A 20,448-nucleotide genomic window follows, 5' to 3' on the forward strand; every position below is an offset into this window, starting at 1 on the left:
CTTGATTTCTTTTTCCTTGTGCTTCCTTCAGCTGAAGTTAGCTTTCGACTGCTAGATGGCGATTTGCATCAAAACATTTGTATTGACCTCAGGATCGCTTTACTCAATCACAAAATGCGAAGTCACTCATGGACTCGACTTCTAAAAAGAAAACCTCTTGTCGGGATTGTTTTAGCTTTTGTGATTTTCTCGGCAGTTGTGACAGTCTTTCGTCTATCATCCTCTCCTAGAATTGAAGTAGCCAAATATTTGTCTTCATCACAGACAAGATCCACGTCAGCAGTCGAACTGAGTTGGCCGGTACCTCTTTCACAGAGTAAAGAATCTTCAGCAGTATCCGCTCCTTTAAAAAGAGCTCCTGTTGATGACGAACAAATAAAAAAACTGAGAATGATTTATCCTCTGTAAGAATCTAGTTGAAAGCATTGGAACATGTGAAGTTAAACGGTGCCTTTCTTACTTTTTTTTTAAGGCTTGATACAAATGGTGATGCATATGTCAGTATTGATGAATTACGGAACTGGATAATTTCAAAAGTTAAAGAGCACCTACAAGGAGCTCTGAGAGAAAACATTTTCCTTTTTACTGCTATTGACATGAACCCACGAAATGGTCATGTGTCATGGACTGAATACCACTCTTGGTTTCTTAAAAAGAATGGAAATAATGATACCAAACCAGGGGATCATGATGAAATGCATCCAGAGTTGGGACGATCCATAAAAGGTATATTAAGTGGTGTACAATTGTACTTATTGAAAGCTCCAAATATTTGTCCAACCTTGTTGGTAAGTACTTCTAACTTTGAGAATTAATCCTACTAGAAAAAATTGCCTGGGACAAAGCTGCATGGTCAGAAGCTGCCAAGACTGATCCAGATTTTTTAAACTTAGGTAAATGAATTAAGGGTTGAGCATAGTTATAAACTTATAATGTTGTTGAATTATGTCTTGTATACTTTAATTAATATTCAATTTCTCTAATATTTTTCAAAATATGTTTTAAAGATGAGTTTCTAAGTTTCCGTCATCCGGAGTCCAGCCATACTACTTTATTAGGCAAAGCTGATGATTTACTTGGTGAATATGGTGAGTGTCTGTTCTATATTATTTCATAAGTGCTGCCCTCATTTAGAATGCTAAAGTGACCAATGGTTGCATTCCAGATAAAGATGCTGATGAAACCTTAACATGGGAAGAGTACTCATTAATTCCAGCTGAAAGTTTACTAGTGCGATATAGTGACAAGAAAAGACAAGAAGAGTTCAACAATTTTATTGATCGTAATAGAGACGGAAAATTAGACAAACGCGAGATATTGGTAAGTCGTTAATAAATAGGTCATTGTCAAAGAAAAATGTATTAGCAACGTTTCTTTTTTTGTCAGTCTTATTTAGATCCCCGAAATCCTCGCCACGCCCATTTGGAGGCAGAATCTCTTATCCAGATCTCAGATACTAACAAAGATCAACAGTTATCTATGAACGAGATACTTGCTTCAGCCGATATTTTTTTGGCTAGTAAAGTAATTGACACTGAAACCAATTTCCATGACGAATTCTAGAAAGAAATGGCCCTCTTCTGTAGTATCATGTCATTCCAAGCCAAGATGAATACTTCCATTTTAAATCTCAAAACAGTATGCAAGACGTTTTCCAAGTTTGTTGCCAATTTTTCTCTTCAAGTCATTGATATTATCCCATAGTTCTTAAAATTATTTGGATCTAATGGTTTTTTCTTTCTTTTTGATAATCAGTGAATTTTTATACCTCTTTCTTTCTTGGAACTGCAGAACCAGCTAGGTTCTATTATTTGTGGTTAATTATGTATTTATTACGTGCGTTATAATAAATTTACAACAAAAAAATAATTAATCCTGTGTTTAGGGCTCGGCCCCGCGCCGATCGGGTAGCTTTTTTGGCGATCGGGTAGATAATTTTGACTTTCGGTGCGGATCTGTGTAGTCTGTTAGGTCGTTTGTATCGTCTGCCGCTAGATGGCAGGACAGCTCGATGGGAAAACGATAGCAAATATTAACTTCTACAAATAGCATAGGAAAATGATAAATAGCGATAGCTGGAGAAGGATTGGATGAATGATAACATGCGAGTGAGGGGACGAAAAATGGCACTAAATAATTGCCATAACCACCCAGCTTTTCACCAAGTATTAGGTAATGCAAAACCAGAATTAATAATGTAATCGTCACACGGTGAATAGCCTTGTTACACTTCATGAGTCATGACACAGATTGTGAAAAAAGTTAGCTTGTTCATTTTGCTTACGGTTTATTACTTTCCAACTGGTCACGACGTCGAAATTCGACCATTAAAAAGTCGTAGTTTCTTGAAACGGCCATGTGAACGATCTATGCCATGCAGTGTCAGCCATGCCTAAAAATAAGCAACCCAAATTTAAGTATTAGATTTTATCGGATAGAAAGCAGAAATCGCCTTCGTTGTTAAATTAGCAAAAAAATTAAAATAAAAATCTGTTGAGAAATTTGTTTGTGTGGACTTTCAACCGAAAACCCTGTCACGCAAGTGGCTGCATGGGAGCAGACGACGGGTGGAGTGCTGTTTATCACGCTCTATAAATCCTTGTTTCTGCACAAATCATGATTACTATCAAAGTTACCGAGAAAGCAGCATTATATCACCTAAGTGGAATTGAAATGGAAACTTTACAATATTCGAAGAGTGTATTCAATTCTTCATTTATGATTTTAAAAAATACTCTTGCCTCACACAGGTATATTGTCACTGGCATAAAAATATGAAAAACCCAAGAAAGTCCATAAACGTTATATGATATTATACAACTTACTTCTCTAACTAGAAAGACAATAGGGGGGAAATGATAAAGGTTCCTCTGTCACGGTGGCCAAATAAAGATATTTCGTTGGTTTGAAAAATCACTTACACACAAGTTAAGACGACCGTATATAAAAAAAAGAAGACCGAGATAGACGAAAAGGCAAATTTTGGCAGGTCACTTGAATGATCCAAATGCGATTTTTGTTTTGCTTTACTTCTGGAAGTCAATTGCATTTTTTGAAAAAGTTCGGATGGAGAAGATTCTGATGAATCAACACGAATATAAGAGCACGTTATAAGAGGGGATAAAATTATAATAAAAGAAAGAAAAAAAAAAAACTCCAGCATAAATTTGAATACATTCAAATAATCGACTGTACATAACTATTGCAGAAAATTGTTTTGAAACAAAAGAAAAAAAAAAAAATGCTTACAACCTCTTTTAATCTTTCTTTCGCTTTACTGACTCGTATTCTCCACAGCTGTCCATTGTAAGATGGCTTATTGAATACGTGATGTGTAAGCTGCTAGAGATGGACTGCCTGTCAAGTCCGCTGACAATTTGCTTTTGGAAATTGATGGAATCGACGTTGTCGGCGTAGGTAACCGTGTCGGAATTCGAGATCCGGGCGAGACCCCAGTTTTACTGATATCAGACGCCGAGTACTTTGGCAAAGGAATGCGCGTATTCAAAGGCTGAGACGGCGTGATTTTATTGGTTTGATTAGCTTCAAAATCGTTGTTATTGGTTGTTGGCGTTATCGGTGTCGTTGTTGGTGTGACCATTCTGGCATTGTGGACTGGCAAGGGCGAAAAATTGGTCTTCAACGATAGCGGCGTTAGCGGAGAAGCAAGAACGGGTGTGTGCACTTGAGGCGGAGGAATCCGAGAAGTGGACAATTTGGGTTGAAGGGTTGGAGGCGGTGGGGAATCCCGCTTCTTCGGTGGCAAGAGAGGTGCAGGTTTATTTACAATTGGTCCGTCAAGTAGCGAGCTATTCGACAAGTTGGACAGCTGACGCGGAAGTCCGCTAGGAAGCCGGTTGTGCGATGCCAGAGGAATGCGAGAGGAAGCATTAGCTGGCGGAGGAGATTTCAATTCAGCCGATGTATCACGGAATCCATTACTAGTGACGTGATACTTTGGCGGCGGAAGTCGTCCTTGAATTTTGGCCGGTGGTTGTTGGCCGCCATTCTCAGATGAGTTTCCAGCAGGTGGGAGTCCAACAACGTTAGCGGCACTTAGAGTGTTGGAGGACCCATTTGCAGTGTGGACGGAAATTGGAACATCCCAGGAGGTCTGCTTATGCCCTGGAAGCGGACTTTCCTTTGGAGAAGCGGACAGAAACACTTCGCGGGCTGCTTGTCTCAATGCCGCCACTGATTGAAGGTCTCCCGTTTCTTCCACTGCTTCGTTGCCGTCGTTGGGACTCAGACTATTATCTATGATGTAGGTGGCTCTCTTTAGAGCAAGCGGTGTCATTTTCTCCCTGTCTGCCAAACTGCCATTCAAGGGCAAATCAACGGGACGTTTAGCTGCCACGACAGATTGAACAGGCCCTGGGCTTCCAGATGGCTGCGCATTGTCTTCAAGCGGTTCAATAGAAGGTCCGCGTCCACTGTCACGGCTGGGGCTGCTATCTCTCCTCTCACCCGAAGTGCCTTCAACCGTGAATCCACTGTCAGTTGACTGTGTGCGCGGCAAACTAGTCGCGTGATTGAACTCAGCTGCACGTTTTGAGTAAACAGCCGCAACGTGATACGGTGGTGGTTGTTGCTGTTGCTTGATTTCTGCCGTCAAGTCCGGTTGACTGGACCGGTCAACAACATCTGTGGGGTTCTTCACCTTGTCTAATCCATCTGCTGCTGACATTAACGGTCGAAGCACTCGAGCTTCTTTTATTTCGATTTCAGCAGATCTAGGTGAATGTTCGGCTGCTGCTGGAATGCCATTTGGCTTCGGCGGATCAACTTCCGGATCGGCCAAGTTTTCTACAGAAACATTACGTTTGGATTGCAACGGAGAGGCCGTATGAACCAGAGGCAGTAATGGAGGAACTTCAGGCTGTGACTCGTTCGACGGTGCGGCAAGGGGTTGCGGAGATTCCAGCACAATTTCTGGCTTCGGTCGTACCGGGGCATTGCTCGGCTCGCTCTGGACTGGCCTGGGTTCGTCTGACGATTTGGAAACGATCGTCACCGACGGATCGACATGGACAGTGATCGTCGTAGAAGGCGCAGCGGGCTGAGGAGGAACGACAGCAACTGGAAGGGGCTCTGGCTGTTTCTTCAACTTTGCATTAGATTCGCTGGACGAAGAGCTAGTGGTACCAGTGGTAGGTAGTTCCACGCTATTGCGGGATGTTGGAGAAACCGGATGATGTTGTTGAATATGCTGGGCGTGTTTGGCCAAGGCCTTCAACTCCTTCGGGTATGGGGTTGGGTTCCTCATCAATTTACCTGCTTTTGGATCGGCTTCTCCATCGAAAGCAAATTTGATATGAGTGGGCGAACGAGCAGTCACGACATTGGGGCTGCCCTTATCTGCTGGTGTCTGTTCTTCTGCCTCCGGATCGGCTGACTGTGGCAAGAGGAAGCAAGTCAAAACCTTGTGACCGGTGCTGGAGTCAATGTCCGTCTGGAGCGGCACAACCGGTTTTGTTTGTGCCTCTGAAAGCCAAAGAGCAGATAGCGAAGGCAACTTGAGAAACGAGACGGGCAAATGAAGTAGACGATTACAGCTCAGATTGACCACACGAAGACGTGAAAGATGACCCATCTCTGGTGGGAGATGATCCAGTCGGTTTTTCCGCAACGACAAGACGGTCAGACGCTGACACGAGCCCAGCTCTACTGGAAGCTCGTCTAGCAGGTTTTCATTCAGCATCAACGTTTCTAGTTTGCGAAGTAAGCCGATCGATGTCGGAAGTTTTGACAATCGATTTTGTCCGGCCTGCAATTCTTCTAAGTGTGACAGACGGCCAAGTGAATCTGGCAGGCAAGTCAAGCGATTATCGTCGACGCGTAATACGGTCAACAGAGTCAAATCGCCTACTTCTTCGGGTAGATTGGCCAAGTTGTTGGATGTTAATGATAAATCAGTAAGCGATCTGAAATCGCAAAACAGGTTATTTAGGAAAAAAAAAAATTCATAAAAGAACCCAATGATGAAAGCTTTCATTCCTTACTTGCATAGTCCGATGGTTGGTGCGATGCCGTGGAGACAATTTCGAGATGCATCCAAATGAACCAGATTCTGTCAACAAGGATGTCCAAAAAAATTTGCTTTATTTAAAAAATCAAAAAGAAAGCAGATGTTGACTAACCTGTAAATGACCCAAAAATTCAGGAAGCACGTCCAACTTGTTCCCGTCCACCCATAATTCAGTGAGAGACGGAATACTTCCGACGACTTCAGGCAGGTCACACAAGTCGTTTTGCCCCATGTCCAGTCGTTTCAATGCAGTCAAACGGGCCATAGATTTAGGTAAACTGGCCAGTTGGTTTTCTCTTAGCTCAAGCAATCGTAATTTGGTCAAACGACCAAAGTTGGCCGGGAGGAATTCGAGGAACGTGTCGGAGAGGTTGAGCGACTCGAGCGAGAGTAATTTAGTTGCGCCCTCCGGCAATTTACCTATTGTCCAAATAAGGTTAGAACCACGTATAACGACGACGACAAGTCCATCTCAATCGACTAAAGGGAAAGTGGGGCATAGTAACTAGTTGACGTACCGAGCGGATTGACGCTCAGGTCCAAAGTAATCAGTGCTTTCAGACCGCTAATGGCGTCAGGTACTTCGGTCAGAGAATTTTTTGAGATATCCAAGACCTAAAGAAGAGAAGAGTTAGGCCTTTTGTTACGAATAAGGACGAAATTAGTACGTGAATAGAATTAAAAAAAAATAAAAAATACCTGTAGATGGATGAGAGAGGCCAACGCGGGGGGCAATACAGAAATGTCATTATCGGAGAGCCAAAGCTCTTTGAGACCATGGCAATGAAAAAGTGGTCGAGGCAAATCAGCGATTTGATTGCAATCGAGTCGGAGGATCTCCAGCGTTCTTTCATGGTTAAAAACTTCAGCTGGAACGTCACTTAAGCTCGAGTGCTCATAATCCAATACTTGAACATCGTCTTCTTCTGGTTTCAAGCAACACATCAACATCTTCCTCCATCCGGAAGATGTGGCCATTCTCCGAGCACCTGATCCTTTCAGCATAGCTTCACCAGCTCCTCGGTCGTCATTTGTATCCATATCTAGTATGCAAATGCAGACGTTTGTTTTCCTGACTTCTTCGTTGTCTCCTGCGGTGAATCCTAAAATAGGAAAAAGAGAAAACGGAACCAAAAATCAAGATAACGACTCCCGCCACTTGATCAACTGTTTTTTCATCCTTCGCCTCTAAAATTAGGCTTACAGATTTTCTCCCCTTTCATTGAAAAAAAAAACTAACATGAAAGGACATATGCGTTTCTGTGGTTCATTATTATCTGTATAACTTGGAACTAAATTTAGACACGAACACCAACAACGAAAAAATTGCCTTCGTTATCTCTTTAAAAGAAAAAGTGAAGAGGAGGCTTAAAACGAGAACAGGGAGCTGTGTTTTCACCTGCTGTGCACCAACATGGATTGTCTATTGTTAACCTCACAAACTAATGGACAACGACAAAATGAAAGCCAAACAAGAATGGAAAAGCCCATTTTTCAAAAAATTTTAAATGTTCTTTTTTCTCCTTTTGCTCATATTTTTCTGTTCAAAGTAAACCGATAGACCGAGGCAAAGTGAAAGTGAACACAAAATAAACACAGAACGGAGCACCGCTCGTTCGTTCGCTGTATTTTCTAACTGTTTTCGGGGAGTACCGCGTGACTCTGAAAACTGGAAATAGCCAAGAGGGAGAAGAGTCATCTCCGTTCCTTTTTATGTTCTTTTTTAACTTTAGGTCTTTGTAAACAACTTTCGACTGTGACCAACCTCATCTTGCGTCTTAATATTGTTTGTTATATCACAAATTTATGGAAAGCTTTACCTCTTCTCTACAAACAAATTGGATCAGCACTTGCCGGGTTTCGGCATTTTGAGAAAAGAATTACAAAATGCACACGTACACACACACACACACAAAGAGAAATCTTCCACGTTTTCCTCCCCCATTTTTTTGTAATCCCATGCCGGATTACAGCATACAAGCAACGCACAATTACCCGAGCATAGAATCGCTTTCATGTACTGTCAACGCTCCATTCACAGGAAACGGTAACCAACAACAAAACAGGGAATACTAATTATCCTTGCTCGCCATATAGCGCTATAGGCTTACTTCCTCTCTGTAGCTGTTATTTTGTAAATGCATTATTCCTCCCTTGACCGATTCTGAGCGGTGTGGCAGGTGGGCGGAAAGGCCCACGGCGTACACATAGACCATCTTCCATCTAGCAGAGCGTGACTTTCCCCCTCCATAATTACTCTCTCCCCCACTTCTCTTGTCTATCGGTTCGGTCAAGAGCCACGAAGACGGCAAGAGAGTCAAGTCGCAATACGTACTCACAAAACTTGACAAAATCGTCACGAACTTGTCGTTTGTTTTCGTGTCTGTGTGCTAAACTACGTAAAAGGGATTTGACGATTCGTCACACGACAAGGAAAAGCTCGTCAACAGGTAGAAAACATGCGAAATTTATACTCACAATTAAAATGGACTGCGTTTTCTTGATTCTCTCTGTGTCAGTGTGGGTAACAAAAATTAAATTCACACCATACTGTCGAGGCCTTATCCACTGAGGCGGGCACCAAGCAGACTGCCCGCACCGTCGGGTTTATTTGGACTGACGCTTGGTTGCTTGCTAGCCTTGCCTGTTAGCCGACATGACATTACTTTCGAAGTTTAGGAGTTAACTACGGGCAATGGCATGCGTTCCCGAAGCCTCTTGTTATCAGACGAGAGAATTTCCAAAAACTGTTTGAGTCGACTTCCACTTCCACCCACGAAGGCACGAATCAAAGATAAAGAAAATTTGATACTATGCAAATTTATTGTCAGATGTGAAAAATTGGATAAAGACACCGAATTAGGCAATGTCTTTCGAGTGGATTCGTCATTGGGCTAGTCATCACTAGAAAAGAAAAAAGAACAAAAATTGGAAAATGTGTCCTTGTACCGCTTGTACCTTCGTGTGTCTTCTGTGGTTAATGACTATCTCTATCTGCAACCATTCCGCAGTCGTTCATGCATGATTCCGTTCAGTAAACAGCGGGAGGCTCGGACTAAACTTGAAATAGGCATAAGACCACGTCCAGGTTTCTTGGCCGACTTAAAAAACGTACAAAAAAATTAATGCACGAACGGTTATTTTAGTTCATTCAATCTGAACGAATCGATTCTAAGCTAATTTCCTACAGTAATTATATGGAAACTGGATGAGATAATCCCCTTTTAGCTATCACGATTCCAACATTCCATCTCTGTACGTAGGTAACATTCTCATCTGCAAGTTGAACGTAAAGCCCTAAAAGTGCATTGGCACTTTTTCTTTTGAACACAGACATTTTACTTCTATGCATGATTATGTCAATTACCCAGATAGCTTTTCGTTATTCTATTCGGTGCTGGAGATACTGTAATATTACAAAAATGCCCTTGAGCACCTTATCTAATTTATTCAACAAACCAGAGCCACGATGTCATGCCATAGACGAAAGTTATCAATAACTGCTTTTGCATATGGACATATCTCATTCCTAATAAAGAACATTACCAATTATTATACAGAGAGTTGTCCTTTCATCGAAAAGTCCTTTTTCCTATCGAACTTCTGGAAAGGGTCACAACAAAGACACTGCTGCCGAACATCACCAGGGCAATCTCTGTCCTTCAATTGAATATTCCTGAAGATGAAGGTTAGCGCTGCAAAAAAAAAAAAAAAAAATGTGCAAACATAGACGGACATCATCTGAAAACCCTATTTGTATCGTTGCTAATGTCTAAACCTTTGACTTTTGCTGACCAACTAACGGGGCAACACATAAGTTACGTGTCTCGAAATATTAGTTAACTCTGTTCGTCACAAAACATGAAAATCCATCAACGTTACACTACTAATATCACAGATGTTGAAATTTAAAACAATTACAGAAATAATAATGGCTGACCCTTTCGATTTTGGACAGGCTTCCATCTTGTTTTGTTATGACACCGGTTTATACCACTATCGACAGTAGTTTGAACGATATTTTCAAGCGTAATTGGTTGAAGGGACGCTTTTTAAAACTATCAATACGCTATGGAGCAAGGACACGGTAAGACAAAAATGCCAAAGTGAAAGGGGCTTAACCGTAACGTATTTGTTATCTTTTTTTCGAAAGTTTGAATGACTGATGATCGACATACCGGATAGGAAAATATTGAGTAAGAAAACAGTATCACAGTAAACCATTACATGATGGATTTCATTCAACAAACGACGTATGTCATCTCCGTTATTCTTGTTTTAAATGCTAAAACCAGACCGGCTTTTTGTATATCTCGGTCGGCATACAGCTTACATTGAACATATTTTGTTCCAGTCGGACCAGAATGTAACAAACAGCATTCCGTTGAGTTTCGTTCTTGGGGACTGTTCTACTCTCTGGAACTAAAGCAAAAAAATAAAATTAATTAAAAAATCAAGTAAGGATATACATTCTTACTTGTATTCAGTTCCAGTGAAAAAATCAAGTTCGTCGCAAAAGGGATTTTTTATAGTACAGACCGTAAAAAAATAATTGAATAAAATAATGGAAAAGAGGAATCACAAGCAAACAAACAAAAATAATCTATTTTTTCGTGATTGACCTATAATTCATTTTTTTGCCTCGTTCAGTTTGGCCAACAGTTCATCGGCTTCTGTGTCTGTTTTCACGCGAAGAAGCATGGGTGTCGGAGCAGGAGGAGTTTTTGGATCAATGGGTGGGTTAGGAATACAAACGAACATGACATTATTCTTGCCGACACGCTGAGTTGTTAGTTGTGGGTTAAGAATAATATTCAGAAGGATGTTGCCGAGTGAAGTGTCGGCACGGATAACCAATTGCGTTTTTTCGTCCTTGACTTTCTTCAAGTGTAGAGTACCAACCCCCTTTTCCGTATAATTGTTGTCCTTTTTATAGAATAATTTACACCTAAAAAAATGTTATTGTAAAAAAAATTGAAAATCAATGTACGAGACGCCCTGGTTGTGTTCATATCACATACCTAATGGAATAAAAGGCATCTTCTTCTTGTACTTGTTTAATTTCCACTTTTGGTGGAGCGTCTTCATCGTCTTCTTCCTCGCCACCCTTCTTATCTTCTGCGTCCTTTTTCTGATCTGTTGATGGTTTATTACTAGCAACAGGGAAGAAGCTTAAATTAAACTGATCACGACAGGAATTTTTTAAAGTCTTAGTTACCTGGTGAAACCGAACGAAAATGCTGGCGCGGTTACCGAAGGTTTAGATCCGGAAAAGGAGAATGAAGCCGCAGTCGACGGCGGACTGGTGGTTGAAGCAGCGGTTGTTGCTTTGAACGAGAACATTGAAGAAGAGGTAGTCGCTCCCGAGTCACTTTTAGGGATGCCGAAGGAAAAGTTCGATGGTGATGAAGTTGCTGGAGTTGAACTGGAAAATGAAAATGTTGAAGGAGGTTTGGAAGGTGTTGTTCCATTGCCAAGGAAGTTGAAAGATGGTTTGGAAGTTTCTGCTGATTTAGAGCCAAATTGGAACTTCTGGTCATCCAGCTTCTCATTATTGACTTTGCCGGCACTGAAAGCAGTGGTGGCTTTGGTGGTGTCAGCTGCTTGGCTTTCATCTGATGCTGTTGAAGTTCTTTTTGCCTCCAGATCTCTTAAATGCTTTTCATAATCTTGGAAGATTGGGGTAAGCACACAACATGGATTCTTCTTGACATGATCTGTAATCCATGAAGTGACAGTTTCATTCAAAACTTTAAGGCTTGTGAGATATTCTTTCTCTTTTGCCCCATTATCTGCATTAGAGCTTGGTGTGTTTTCTCCATTTTCTGTTTTGATTTTTTCAGTAGAACTTGGAACTTTAACAGCAAAGCTGGTGAATGCATTCGATTCAGATCCTCCTCGCACACCAAAACCAGCAAACCCAGAGAATCCTTTCTTTGCCTGATGGAAAAAGGGAAATGAAAAACATTTAGGTTGTTACCTCCAGGCCACTTGTACAAACTAATGGATTTTATTACTCTTAAAAGTCATGCATTTGGCAACACAGATACATACGAAAAACAGGAAGCATGATAAGTTACCTCTCCGTCATTGCCTGTAATTCTTCGCCGGGCTTGTTTGATCACCCGTCCTTGCAGGGCCTCGGAAGAGGCTTGTTTAAAGGTACCCGCCTCTTCTTCTTCTTCGTCATCATCCCAGTTGTCGTGATTTAATTCTCTGGTTGCCGTACGCTTGGCCATTTTCCTGTTACGTGCGATAACGAAGTCTTATAATTTAAAAACGAGAAGGGATGAATTCGTTGCACGATCCGTGCTGGTGTGTGTATCTCACAGTGTTGCCGTTTGAGATGTCGACTGCATGTCGACTGCCGTACTCGTATTCACTAATCATCACTCGTCCAGTCGTCACCACTCTGTCCAAAAATCGAGCTCGTTATTATTTTTAATCAGTGTCTTTGTTTTCAAATATAATGAATTAATGCTAACCGCCTTGAAACTGGAGGCAGGAAAGAACAAATAACCGTTTTAAAATTGTGTCATTTGTCTGACGTTTATCAATTTTGATTACTTGGTTAGACAAGTAAGAAATTAGTACTAATTATTAAAATGTTTTCTTGAATACTGATCCAGGTTTTCATCGATAATCTTAAACCAAACATGTTCGAATGTAATTAGCTGACTCGGAAGTCGGAAAGGAATGTGAATGTGGCAAGTCTGGCAACTGGCAACAGCCATCAGCCAAGAGCCAACATGTTTGTCATTAAAGATTAAAGCAAATGGAGCTAGAGGGGGCTACAGTGGGCTTTTGAATACGGGGACCAAAAACTTTGAATGCTGCCCGTGGCTATCAGAACCTTTCGTCGGATTGAATCTTCTTCAGGTATACCAGCTTTTTTCGCTGCAAATAGGTTATAAATATATCAGCTATGATTACGTTATTCTCACATGGTCTTGCATCCATCTCATCTGTTTAATGGCGAAAAATTATGTCCTGTATATTCACATTTGGAAGATTACCGGCTTACGATTGAGCATCGTCGCGAACAGCAGCATGTATGTAGCAAAATAAGCAAAATATTTTGCTTGAATGAGATTTTCCTAATGTTCTTAACATTATATTTTGCATAAGGATTTTGTCTATTCTAGTCAAAATGTTGAAAATCTAACTTTGACCATTTTAGCATCAGGTTTGTCAAAAGTTTAATCTTATCCTATATTGGTGGAATTCCTTTGAGTAAAAATTGTGAAGAGATGCAATCAAAAATTGGTAAATGTAACATATATAATTATATATAATTGGAAAATTTCATGTATTTACATCCTCAAAATAGTCAGCACATAAAGTTGATATGATTTTCTATTTCAAGGATATATTTTTATTGCTCTTCCAGGGCTAATTGTGAAGTTAAGAAGATTGTTTGTATTTTCCCAGTACCTGAGATGTACCATGAAAATTTTCTGCCTTTTTTTCTTCTTTTAAATTGTTACACTTCAAAAAGGGATTTAGTATAGCTGAAGTTGGGAGATGAAACCTAATTTCAGCCGTTAAAACGCAAAATGTGATGATTCCAACCAAGTTCAAGTATCAATTTGAAAACTGCATAAAAATATTAATTCTCGCTGCTGGCTGATGTTCTACGGATTTAAAACTTTCCTCTGGCTTGAATGATTCTATAATATTTTTAATCGTTTTAGTTGTAACTCTACCACGTAAGACATGATTGGCATTTCCCTATCACAATACTCCTAGTTTTTGGGGGGCTCTGTCGCACCTTGCTTTAAATTAGAAACATATTACTCTGGTCATTATTTTTTTCTATCAAAAATTCAACAGTATCCTTTCTTCTAAGAAGGCTATAAAACAAGGATTAAATACAATTCTTCGAAATCAGTCGTACGTTAATGTCTGTGTTGGCCTTAAACGAACGTTGCTGGTCGATGTTCACAAGGGAATCAACGAGAGGAATAGCTTGACGACAAAAAGAGAGCAAACATCCAGGTAAATTACCTACGAAACATGCCGTTGGTTCATTGAAGAAAATCGGCTCAGAATTGTTTGAAATTTTTGTTATATTTTTAAATCAAGTATTTTTCCCCTTACCTGGTATTAATTCAGAAAGTTTCATAAGGGCCCAAATTTTATCTTTGTATCGATTAGAATCCGTATTGAAACAAATCCGGTTCGTGCAGCGTCGTAACAACGATATTGCACTGCGCATATTCCCGTATTTCTTTTTCAAGGCGCCATGACAACATTATTAATTAAATGTTTCACGTTGCGAAACTGTTCCTATTTGAGAGGAGTGAGATATTTTAAATAGTTTTTTGTACATCCTGTTTTGTTAACATAATAATAACGCATTGGAATGAGGTAACGCTATCTATGGCCGGTGAATTCAACTTCATTTACCTTGAGTAAGGACGCGGCGCGCTGTCGATCCCAACGAATGGCATGACGCTTTGACATGACAGAAAACTATTGATTAAGAGTCGAATGATGATAAATTTGTGCAATCTATAAACATCTACAAGCAAACGTGTTGCAATAATGTTTTCCTTTTCTGTTTTTGATGAAATCGAAAGAGAAAATCGAAGAATAGTGAGAGGACGATTACAATGTTGCCTTTTAGTCAACCTTGATTTTTAGGCGCCTTCGTCCGGCTCGTAAAAACTTCCGAATAGAAATTGCACGAACAATTTCTCCCCAATTTGAATATTTTTCATAAATAGGCTGTAAATTGAAAGATCTTCCGAAACCATTAGGTGTTGCGAACTGGTTCCGGCGACATGATTAGGGCGGTATTTTTCCAGTGAAAGAGAGAACATAGCCGGGGGCACGAGCCAAGAGAAAGAATGGAAATTTTGGGGAGAAACATCACCGCCACAGCCACAGTAAACCCGAGTGCTTACTGCCATATGACTGCAAGAGAGAAGGAAACAAACTGGTCGCTAGAGGCGCTGCTGTTCTCAGGGCCGCTGCTTTGCTTTCTGCTATTCCGTGGCTGGCTGGTGCCGTCCGCACGGTAAAAAATGTACTCGGGACAAGCGATCGTTTTGAGAAATTTACGTCAAATCCCGCCTAATACCGCCAAAGTTATTCGCTTGCAAAAGCAGTTTGTCGAAGCTGTTCAGCGATATCAGGTAAGTTTGTCTTCGTTTTGTTTTTATTTTCATTACTTTCGGCCAGACTCTCCAAGTGTGTATGTGTGTATATTGGGTGGCCGTGTGTTGCTGTGTATGGGCCCTGCCGTCCGACGTATTTTCTTTTTTCCCTTTCCCCTCCTCTCTCTGCGTACATCTGCCCTCTCGGTAGACGTATAGCAGGGATTCAAGTATATTATTTTCATTTCTGCACTATGTGCATTAATTAAAAGATTGATCACGGTAACTATTTCAATGTGAGCTCGTCGAAATGACAATAAACAGCACCCGCGCTGGGTCCTCCCATTCCAACTTTAGGACACATATTTTGCCTGACTCATGGTTAGGGTTAGCCTTGAATTTTCGATTTATCATTGAAGGGATATCTACATTTTGTTGCTACACTTGCAAAAATGTTAAATGCACTGTAATGAGGTGTGAAATATCAAATGTTCAGGCATGGTCTTCTACGGACACGTAGAATCCGAAAACACCTCAAGGTGTGTTTGAGTGAGATTCTATAACTATTAGAACATGGCCATGGACAACAAAGATGATGCAGAGATCAAATTTATATTCTCCATGTCCAACAAAGCAAGTCAGCTCGTCTTCGTATTTGTGTATGAAAACCAATTAGTTGAGGTGAATGTAAAAAGATTCAACTGCGAAAGATTGTTTTCGTCATCGCTGCCCCCTTGACTAAAAACCCACGCTATCAAGCCTTGCTATTTCTTCATCTTTGGTTCGTTAAAAGGCGAACGCACCCGAAAAAATTGCTGTATTCGTTTATCGCATTTTATGTTTCGCAATATTCGAGAATTTTTCTTTCAATTTTGGCCTGTTACTGTACAAAATTTAGCGAGAAAAGCCATCAATTAGTCGATTTCCTCGAATGTCAGATAAAACTTTGGTTGAAGGTTTAGCGCTTTTCCGCCAGGTGGCCAAGACTTCCGCTCGAAACCTATTATAAAAAAAATATTTACATCTATTCGAATGAAATAAAATTTTATTGCAATTTTTTTTTTCTATGCAGGAATTAAATGAAAGACCGGATAAAGATGAAGCGATGCTTCAGGAATTATTACGAGAAATAGCTGTCCTCGATAAGACACAGCGCGAGGAACTCGATCTTGTTAGAGAAGCCGAGTTGAAATGTATCTCTCAAGAAATTCAGAATGATTTATTCTGTTCTGAAAAACTGAGCGATCCTGGACTATCTGCTCAAACCCAGGAATGTAGCGAAACTGAAGATGAATTCCCTCCATCAACTCAGGAATTAAAAACCACTGGTGAAGACATTTCATCAAGCTCTACCTCAGCGAAAACTGAAAATTTCAAAGAGCCAAACAAACTGGCAGTTCTTGAAGAAATTGAGGAAGAGCAAGAAAAGTCAAATGATGAACAACCAATGGATTGGGAAGATTTAACTAGAGAGCAATGGTCTGAGTCTGACAGACTACTTCAAAAAGTAGAAAGAGTTGGTACAAAAGTGCTTCAACGAGATTTTATGTCTACTGTTGGTGAGTCTTCTATACTTTTAATATTTCAGAGTTGCAGAAATTAATTTATTCCTTATATTATTCTAGAATTGGTTCATGTTAGCCACTACAAAAAAGCCGAAGAAGCCTTGATCCAGAGAAAAGCAAAGGCAGTTCAGGGTAAAAAGGTGATCACAACTGGTCCTTGGCAAATTATCGATATACCAACAAAGGTATGCAAGTGGTCACATTATCCAATCTCAACCTTATAGGGGGAAAAGTAATTGTGGTCTAACTTTTTATTCATTCTAAAAAACCCAACAGGTATCTAACAGGAGATGCAACTACTTAACTGGCCTCCATGTTACTATTAGACAAAAAGATCCTAAGCGGTCGGTTATGACGTCGTATTCAATGGAACCGAGCGGGGTTAAAACTCGCCATCATGATTCACGTGGATCCTCTCGGGCTTCGTCGCGAGCGTCTTCTCCCGTTTTCTCGCAAACGGAAAGTTACAACAGCAAAGATAACTACAATTCCGGCTCAAATGCGAAGCACTTAAGAAGTACGAAAACACGTGCCAAATCTAAGAAAGCATCACCCACCGCACCTAGCAAGATTAACAACAATAATTATAATCAACAAAACAAATCGAGTCCGTCAAGTAAAACCACAACGTTCAACTCGAACCCGTCGAACAAACCAGAGCCTGTAGATTCAAACAGCAAAAATAGCAGTCGAGCTCTAGAACCGTGCGTCACGTACACCCTTGTTGATGGTGTGCCTCATTTCAAAGTATTTTTTCCTTCGTCCAATGACTCTATAACTAGCCCAGCAGCTGGTGGTATCCCTAAGACGGCAATTAACGGGTCGCCGTCCTTTTCTTCGACTCGAGCTTCCATCGTGGAGAGTGATATTGAAATTATGCAGACTAATAATTGTCTGGAGAACGGGAGCAGCCCTCGTATTACGCCGGAGCGAAAAATTAAACCTTCATCAAAACCTATCAAAAGACCTCGTCTATCTCACCAAGGGTTTTAGTCTGTCTACGACTCCCATTAAAGCAGGAACGTCTAACGTGGAAACTGTACCCAATTCAACGGCCATAAAGGCGGAAGAGACTGGTAACAAAGAAGAGATGGGCCGCTGCATCGAGAAATGCGGCAGCTGGATGGGAGCTCCTCATTTCAAATTCTATCGCACGTTTCCATCTGTTAACGCTACCGTTGCTTCAACTAATTGGTCAGGATCTGCAAACTCGACGGTGACGACAGTAGTACCTCCAAAGTCGGTTGTAATTGCGCCTGCACCCAAGCTCTCATCTCCTATAACGACTCCCAAGTTGGTCATCGCGTCCAGCAACGCGACTTCCTCGACCGCTACAACGGTGTTGCCTGCTATGCCCAAGTTAACGATGGGAAACCAAGGATTGAAAAACTTCGTTTCACCGTCAGGGCCCCCGTTGAATGCACAAAGTGGTAAATTTGTGCCCATTGCTCCTAAAGTTGCGAGCCTAGCTGGCGGAGTATCCAACTATGTCATCGTTCCGTTCGCCGACAAGAATAACGGCAATCAGTCAACTGCCATTAAAAGACCCATATCACTGTTGAAGACTTGTCCACCTCTATCCAGCTCACAGAATCCTTCCTCGGCTGGCACCTTTCTCACTGTCAAGAACCTGAAGGAATGTTTCCAGAATAATAAGCAGTATAAAGACATGAAAGTTGTCGTCCAGAAAGTTCCTGTCACCGTACAAGCGCCAACAACGGGCACAGCATCTGGCGGAAACCAGTCACCCGGTCAGAGAGTTCCCCTGGCCTCCGATAAGGAAGACCTGAAGAAAAAGGTGGTCAAACTCTTTCCCTCCACAGATAAGGAGAAGGCCAACGGTGATGATTCTCATCACCTGACGTCGCCAACTGTTATCGTGGCCGATATGTCAATGTAGGATTAATTCAAATTGTAATCTTTGCCCCTAAAGATGGGAATTGTTCTTCCCCTCTATTCGTTTAATCTTGTTTTTTTTCCAATCGGCATTTTGTGCCCTGTCGTTTTTTCTTCTTTTTTTTTCTTTCGAAGACTTCAAAGTTGATTGCTCTTGTTCTCTACTATTTTTGAACTTCTTACACAGTAACCTAGTTGCCCCAATTTCCCTTGTACCCCTCGAAATTCAATAAGACGTTACCGAACCGTTTTTGATTAATTAAGGTGAAATTCCACGTTCGAATGATATTGTGTATGAATGCTGTCATGGATGTGTATATGATTGAGTGTGTCAGATATGGTTGTCTCAGCGAAAGAAAGCAAAAATTGTTTTTCCTTTTTTTTTTTTTTTATTGTATTTCCTCCTTTTCTCTTGCTCGCTTCCTCCATCTGTACGGTTATGAAGAAGAAATGAGGTGCGGAATTCCGAAGGGAGAAAACACGAGGAGGATATGTAGTCAGCACGGACGATAAAAACAAATATGGCGCACCCTTGTCGTAGTGTATCGTTACAAATACACCTATTGTCTTATGTGAATAGCCATATCTCTATGTTTGGAAAATAGCGTGACATGAAAAACAATAATACATTCTAAAAACAAAATTTGTTTTTGTACAAATGAGACGGATTAATAACTGTGTATGGGCGAGAGGTTAACGCCCCAACTGCACACACAGAAATACCATCATAGGCATAGGCCAGCGCCGATCAATATCATTTACCTTTACATGGCTATCGGGGCGTCTTTTACAGGCTCAAGTTGATTTCTACAATAGTGCTTATACGCTATGATAAATCCTTTCTATACCTGTGCGGGGGTGTCTGCTGTCTAGGTAGTATAAGGTAGTCTGGAATTTCAGGTGAGTGGGTTGAGGTGCGTCCTTGACCCGCCTTCAATCTTTTGCATTTCGTGGTTTTATTTTATTATTTCTTTTACCTGAAGAGAAATGTGTATAAAGTTTCACGATCGACTGAGAGCCTTGATTCGCGCCATTTTTTCTTTTCAGAATGGGCATAGTATCCCCAAAATAGGGACAGAAGGAATGATTGAATGCCTGAAGGTAAACATAGATTTACCGATGTTAACCACCTGTCATTTCAGACAAACGTGGCTTACTAAATAATCCTTCATTTTGGATTATTAATCAACTTGATAAATCATTATTTAACTCTATAATTGTGAAAAGGTTCGTTTTTATGGAATGATTGTAGGGAAAAGTAGGCAGTGTTCGTCTGGGCCTACACGCACCACCGAATTGATTGACACTCAGCAGACGAGGGGGGCCATTGATCAATAGGCAACTCTGCTGCAGCTGTGACTATGCTTATGCAAATCAAAGTGCAAGAGTGCTCTGCTTCAATGATTTGGATGTTTCAGATGTCAAAAAATGCCATTTCCTTTTTTTAGCTGTTTCGTGTGAAAATAAACACAGTACGTTATCGTGACGGTTTACTATATCTTTGAAGAGTCCCACTGTAACCGGAAACCGGCAACAGAGGGTATTCGGGACAGGATATGCTGTGAGAAGAATGCTTGGAGACAGAAAAAAAAAATAACCGCCAAAAAGCACGAGAAGGGGAGGGGGGTGAAAAGGAGAGAGCGGGAAAAAGCGCCAGGTAAACTTTCTAAAGAAAAGGATCGACGTTAAAGATAAGCGTTATCGGCTGCCTGCTGATAAAAAAAATATTATATTCGAACAACATTTAGTTTTGAATAATATGCTATGAAATTTTGTGAGTAATGCGACATTTAACTGTAAAAGCCGTTATGGATTATCGAGATTTTTTTTTTCTTTTCCATGGAAGCCAAAGCGAATG

General features: G+C 40.8%; 4 protein-coding genes and 5 long non-coding RNA genes across 10 annotated transcripts; 5 read left to right on the top strand and 4 right to left on the bottom strand.

Moving 5' to 3' along the window:
- Positions 1-62: 62 nt before the first annotated feature.
- Positions 63-1,869, top strand: LOC116919962 (45 kDa calcium-binding protein). Its single transcript, XM_032925998.2, has 6 exons — positions 63-404; positions 473-726; positions 825-893; positions 1,008-1,088; positions 1,166-1,320; positions 1,387-1,869. Exons 1-6 carry the CDS (start codon positions 115-117, stop codon positions 1,561-1,563), a joined length of 1,026 nt encoding a protein of 341 aa, XP_032781889.1. The 5' UTR covers positions 63-114; the 3' UTR covers positions 1,564-1,869.
- LOC123471292 lies at positions 1,811-2,601 on the bottom strand. The gene is made up of 2 exons (XR_006645701.1): positions 2,285-2,601; positions 1,811-2,039 (listed from the first exon to the last, which is right to left on the bottom strand). It is a non-coding gene; the product is annotated as an uncharacterized LOC123471292 (long non-coding RNA).
- An 80-nt stretch (positions 2,602-2,681) lies between these two features.
- On the bottom strand, positions 2,682-8,657 carry LOC116919959 (protein scribble homolog). Its single transcript, XM_032925994.2, has 6 exons — positions 8,507-8,657; positions 6,728-7,131; positions 6,547-6,643; positions 6,141-6,448; positions 6,003-6,070; positions 2,682-5,924 (listed from the first exon to the last, which is right to left on the bottom strand). Exons 2-6 carry the CDS (start codon positions 7,067-7,069, stop codon positions 3,317-3,319), a joined length of 3,423 nt encoding a protein of 1,140 aa, XP_032781885.2. The 5' UTR covers positions 7,070-7,131; positions 8,507-8,657; the 3' UTR covers positions 2,682-3,316.
- Positions 8,658-8,797: 140 nt separating this feature from the next.
- Positions 8,798-10,621, top strand: LOC116919967. Its single transcript, XR_004392098.2, has 2 exons — positions 8,798-10,115; positions 10,182-10,621. It is a non-coding gene; the product is annotated as an uncharacterized LOC116919967 (long non-coding RNA).
- LOC116919964 (nuclear pore complex protein Nup50) lies at positions 10,487-12,385 on the bottom strand. The gene is made up of 4 exons (XM_032926000.2): positions 12,109-12,385; positions 11,247-11,968; positions 11,050-11,181; positions 10,487-10,976 (listed from the first exon to the last, which is right to left on the bottom strand). Exons 1-4 carry the CDS (start codon positions 12,265-12,267, stop codon positions 10,658-10,660), a joined length of 1,332 nt encoding a protein of 443 aa, XP_032781891.2. The 5' UTR covers positions 12,268-12,385; the 3' UTR covers positions 10,487-10,657.
- Positions 12,386-12,422: 37 nt separating this feature from the next.
- On the top strand, positions 12,423-13,387 carry LOC116919965. Its single transcript, XR_004392095.2, has 2 exons — positions 12,423-12,907; positions 13,040-13,387. It is a non-coding gene; the product is annotated as an uncharacterized LOC116919965 (long non-coding RNA).
- A 509-nt stretch (positions 13,388-13,896) lies between these two features.
- LOC116919966 lies at positions 13,897-14,909 on the bottom strand. The gene is made up of 3 exons (XR_004392096.2): positions 14,438-14,909; positions 14,129-14,317; positions 13,897-14,035 (listed from the first exon to the last, which is right to left on the bottom strand). It is a non-coding gene; the product is annotated as an uncharacterized LOC116919966 (long non-coding RNA).
- Positions 14,910-14,945: 36 nt separating this feature from the next.
- Positions 14,946-19,167, top strand: LOC116919963 (mucin-5AC). Its single transcript, XM_045172463.1, is given in 4 exon segments — positions 14,946-15,168; positions 16,202-16,879; positions 16,971-17,678; positions 17,680-19,167. Coding segments are annotated over 4 exon segments (2,412 nt in total). The 5' UTR covers positions 14,946-15,057; the 3' UTR covers positions 18,595-19,167.
- A 115-nt stretch (positions 19,168-19,282) lies between these two features.
- Positions 19,283-20,076, top strand: LOC123471293. Of its 2 annotated transcripts, none has more exons than XR_006645703.1 (2): positions 19,283-19,691; positions 19,818-20,076. It is a non-coding gene; the product is annotated as an uncharacterized LOC123471293 (long non-coding RNA). The 2 variants fall into 2 exon arrangements; XR_006645702.1 differs by having other exon boundaries at positions 19,843-20,076.
- Positions 20,077-20,448: the final 372 nt, after the last annotated feature.

The sequence above is a fragment of the Daphnia magna genome, linkage group LG4 (genome assembly GCF_020631705.1).
Source record: "Daphnia magna isolate NIES linkage group LG4, ASM2063170v1.1, whole genome shotgun sequence".
Lineage (NCBI taxonomy): Eukaryota > Metazoa > Arthropoda > Branchiopoda > Diplostraca > Daphniidae > Daphnia > Daphnia magna.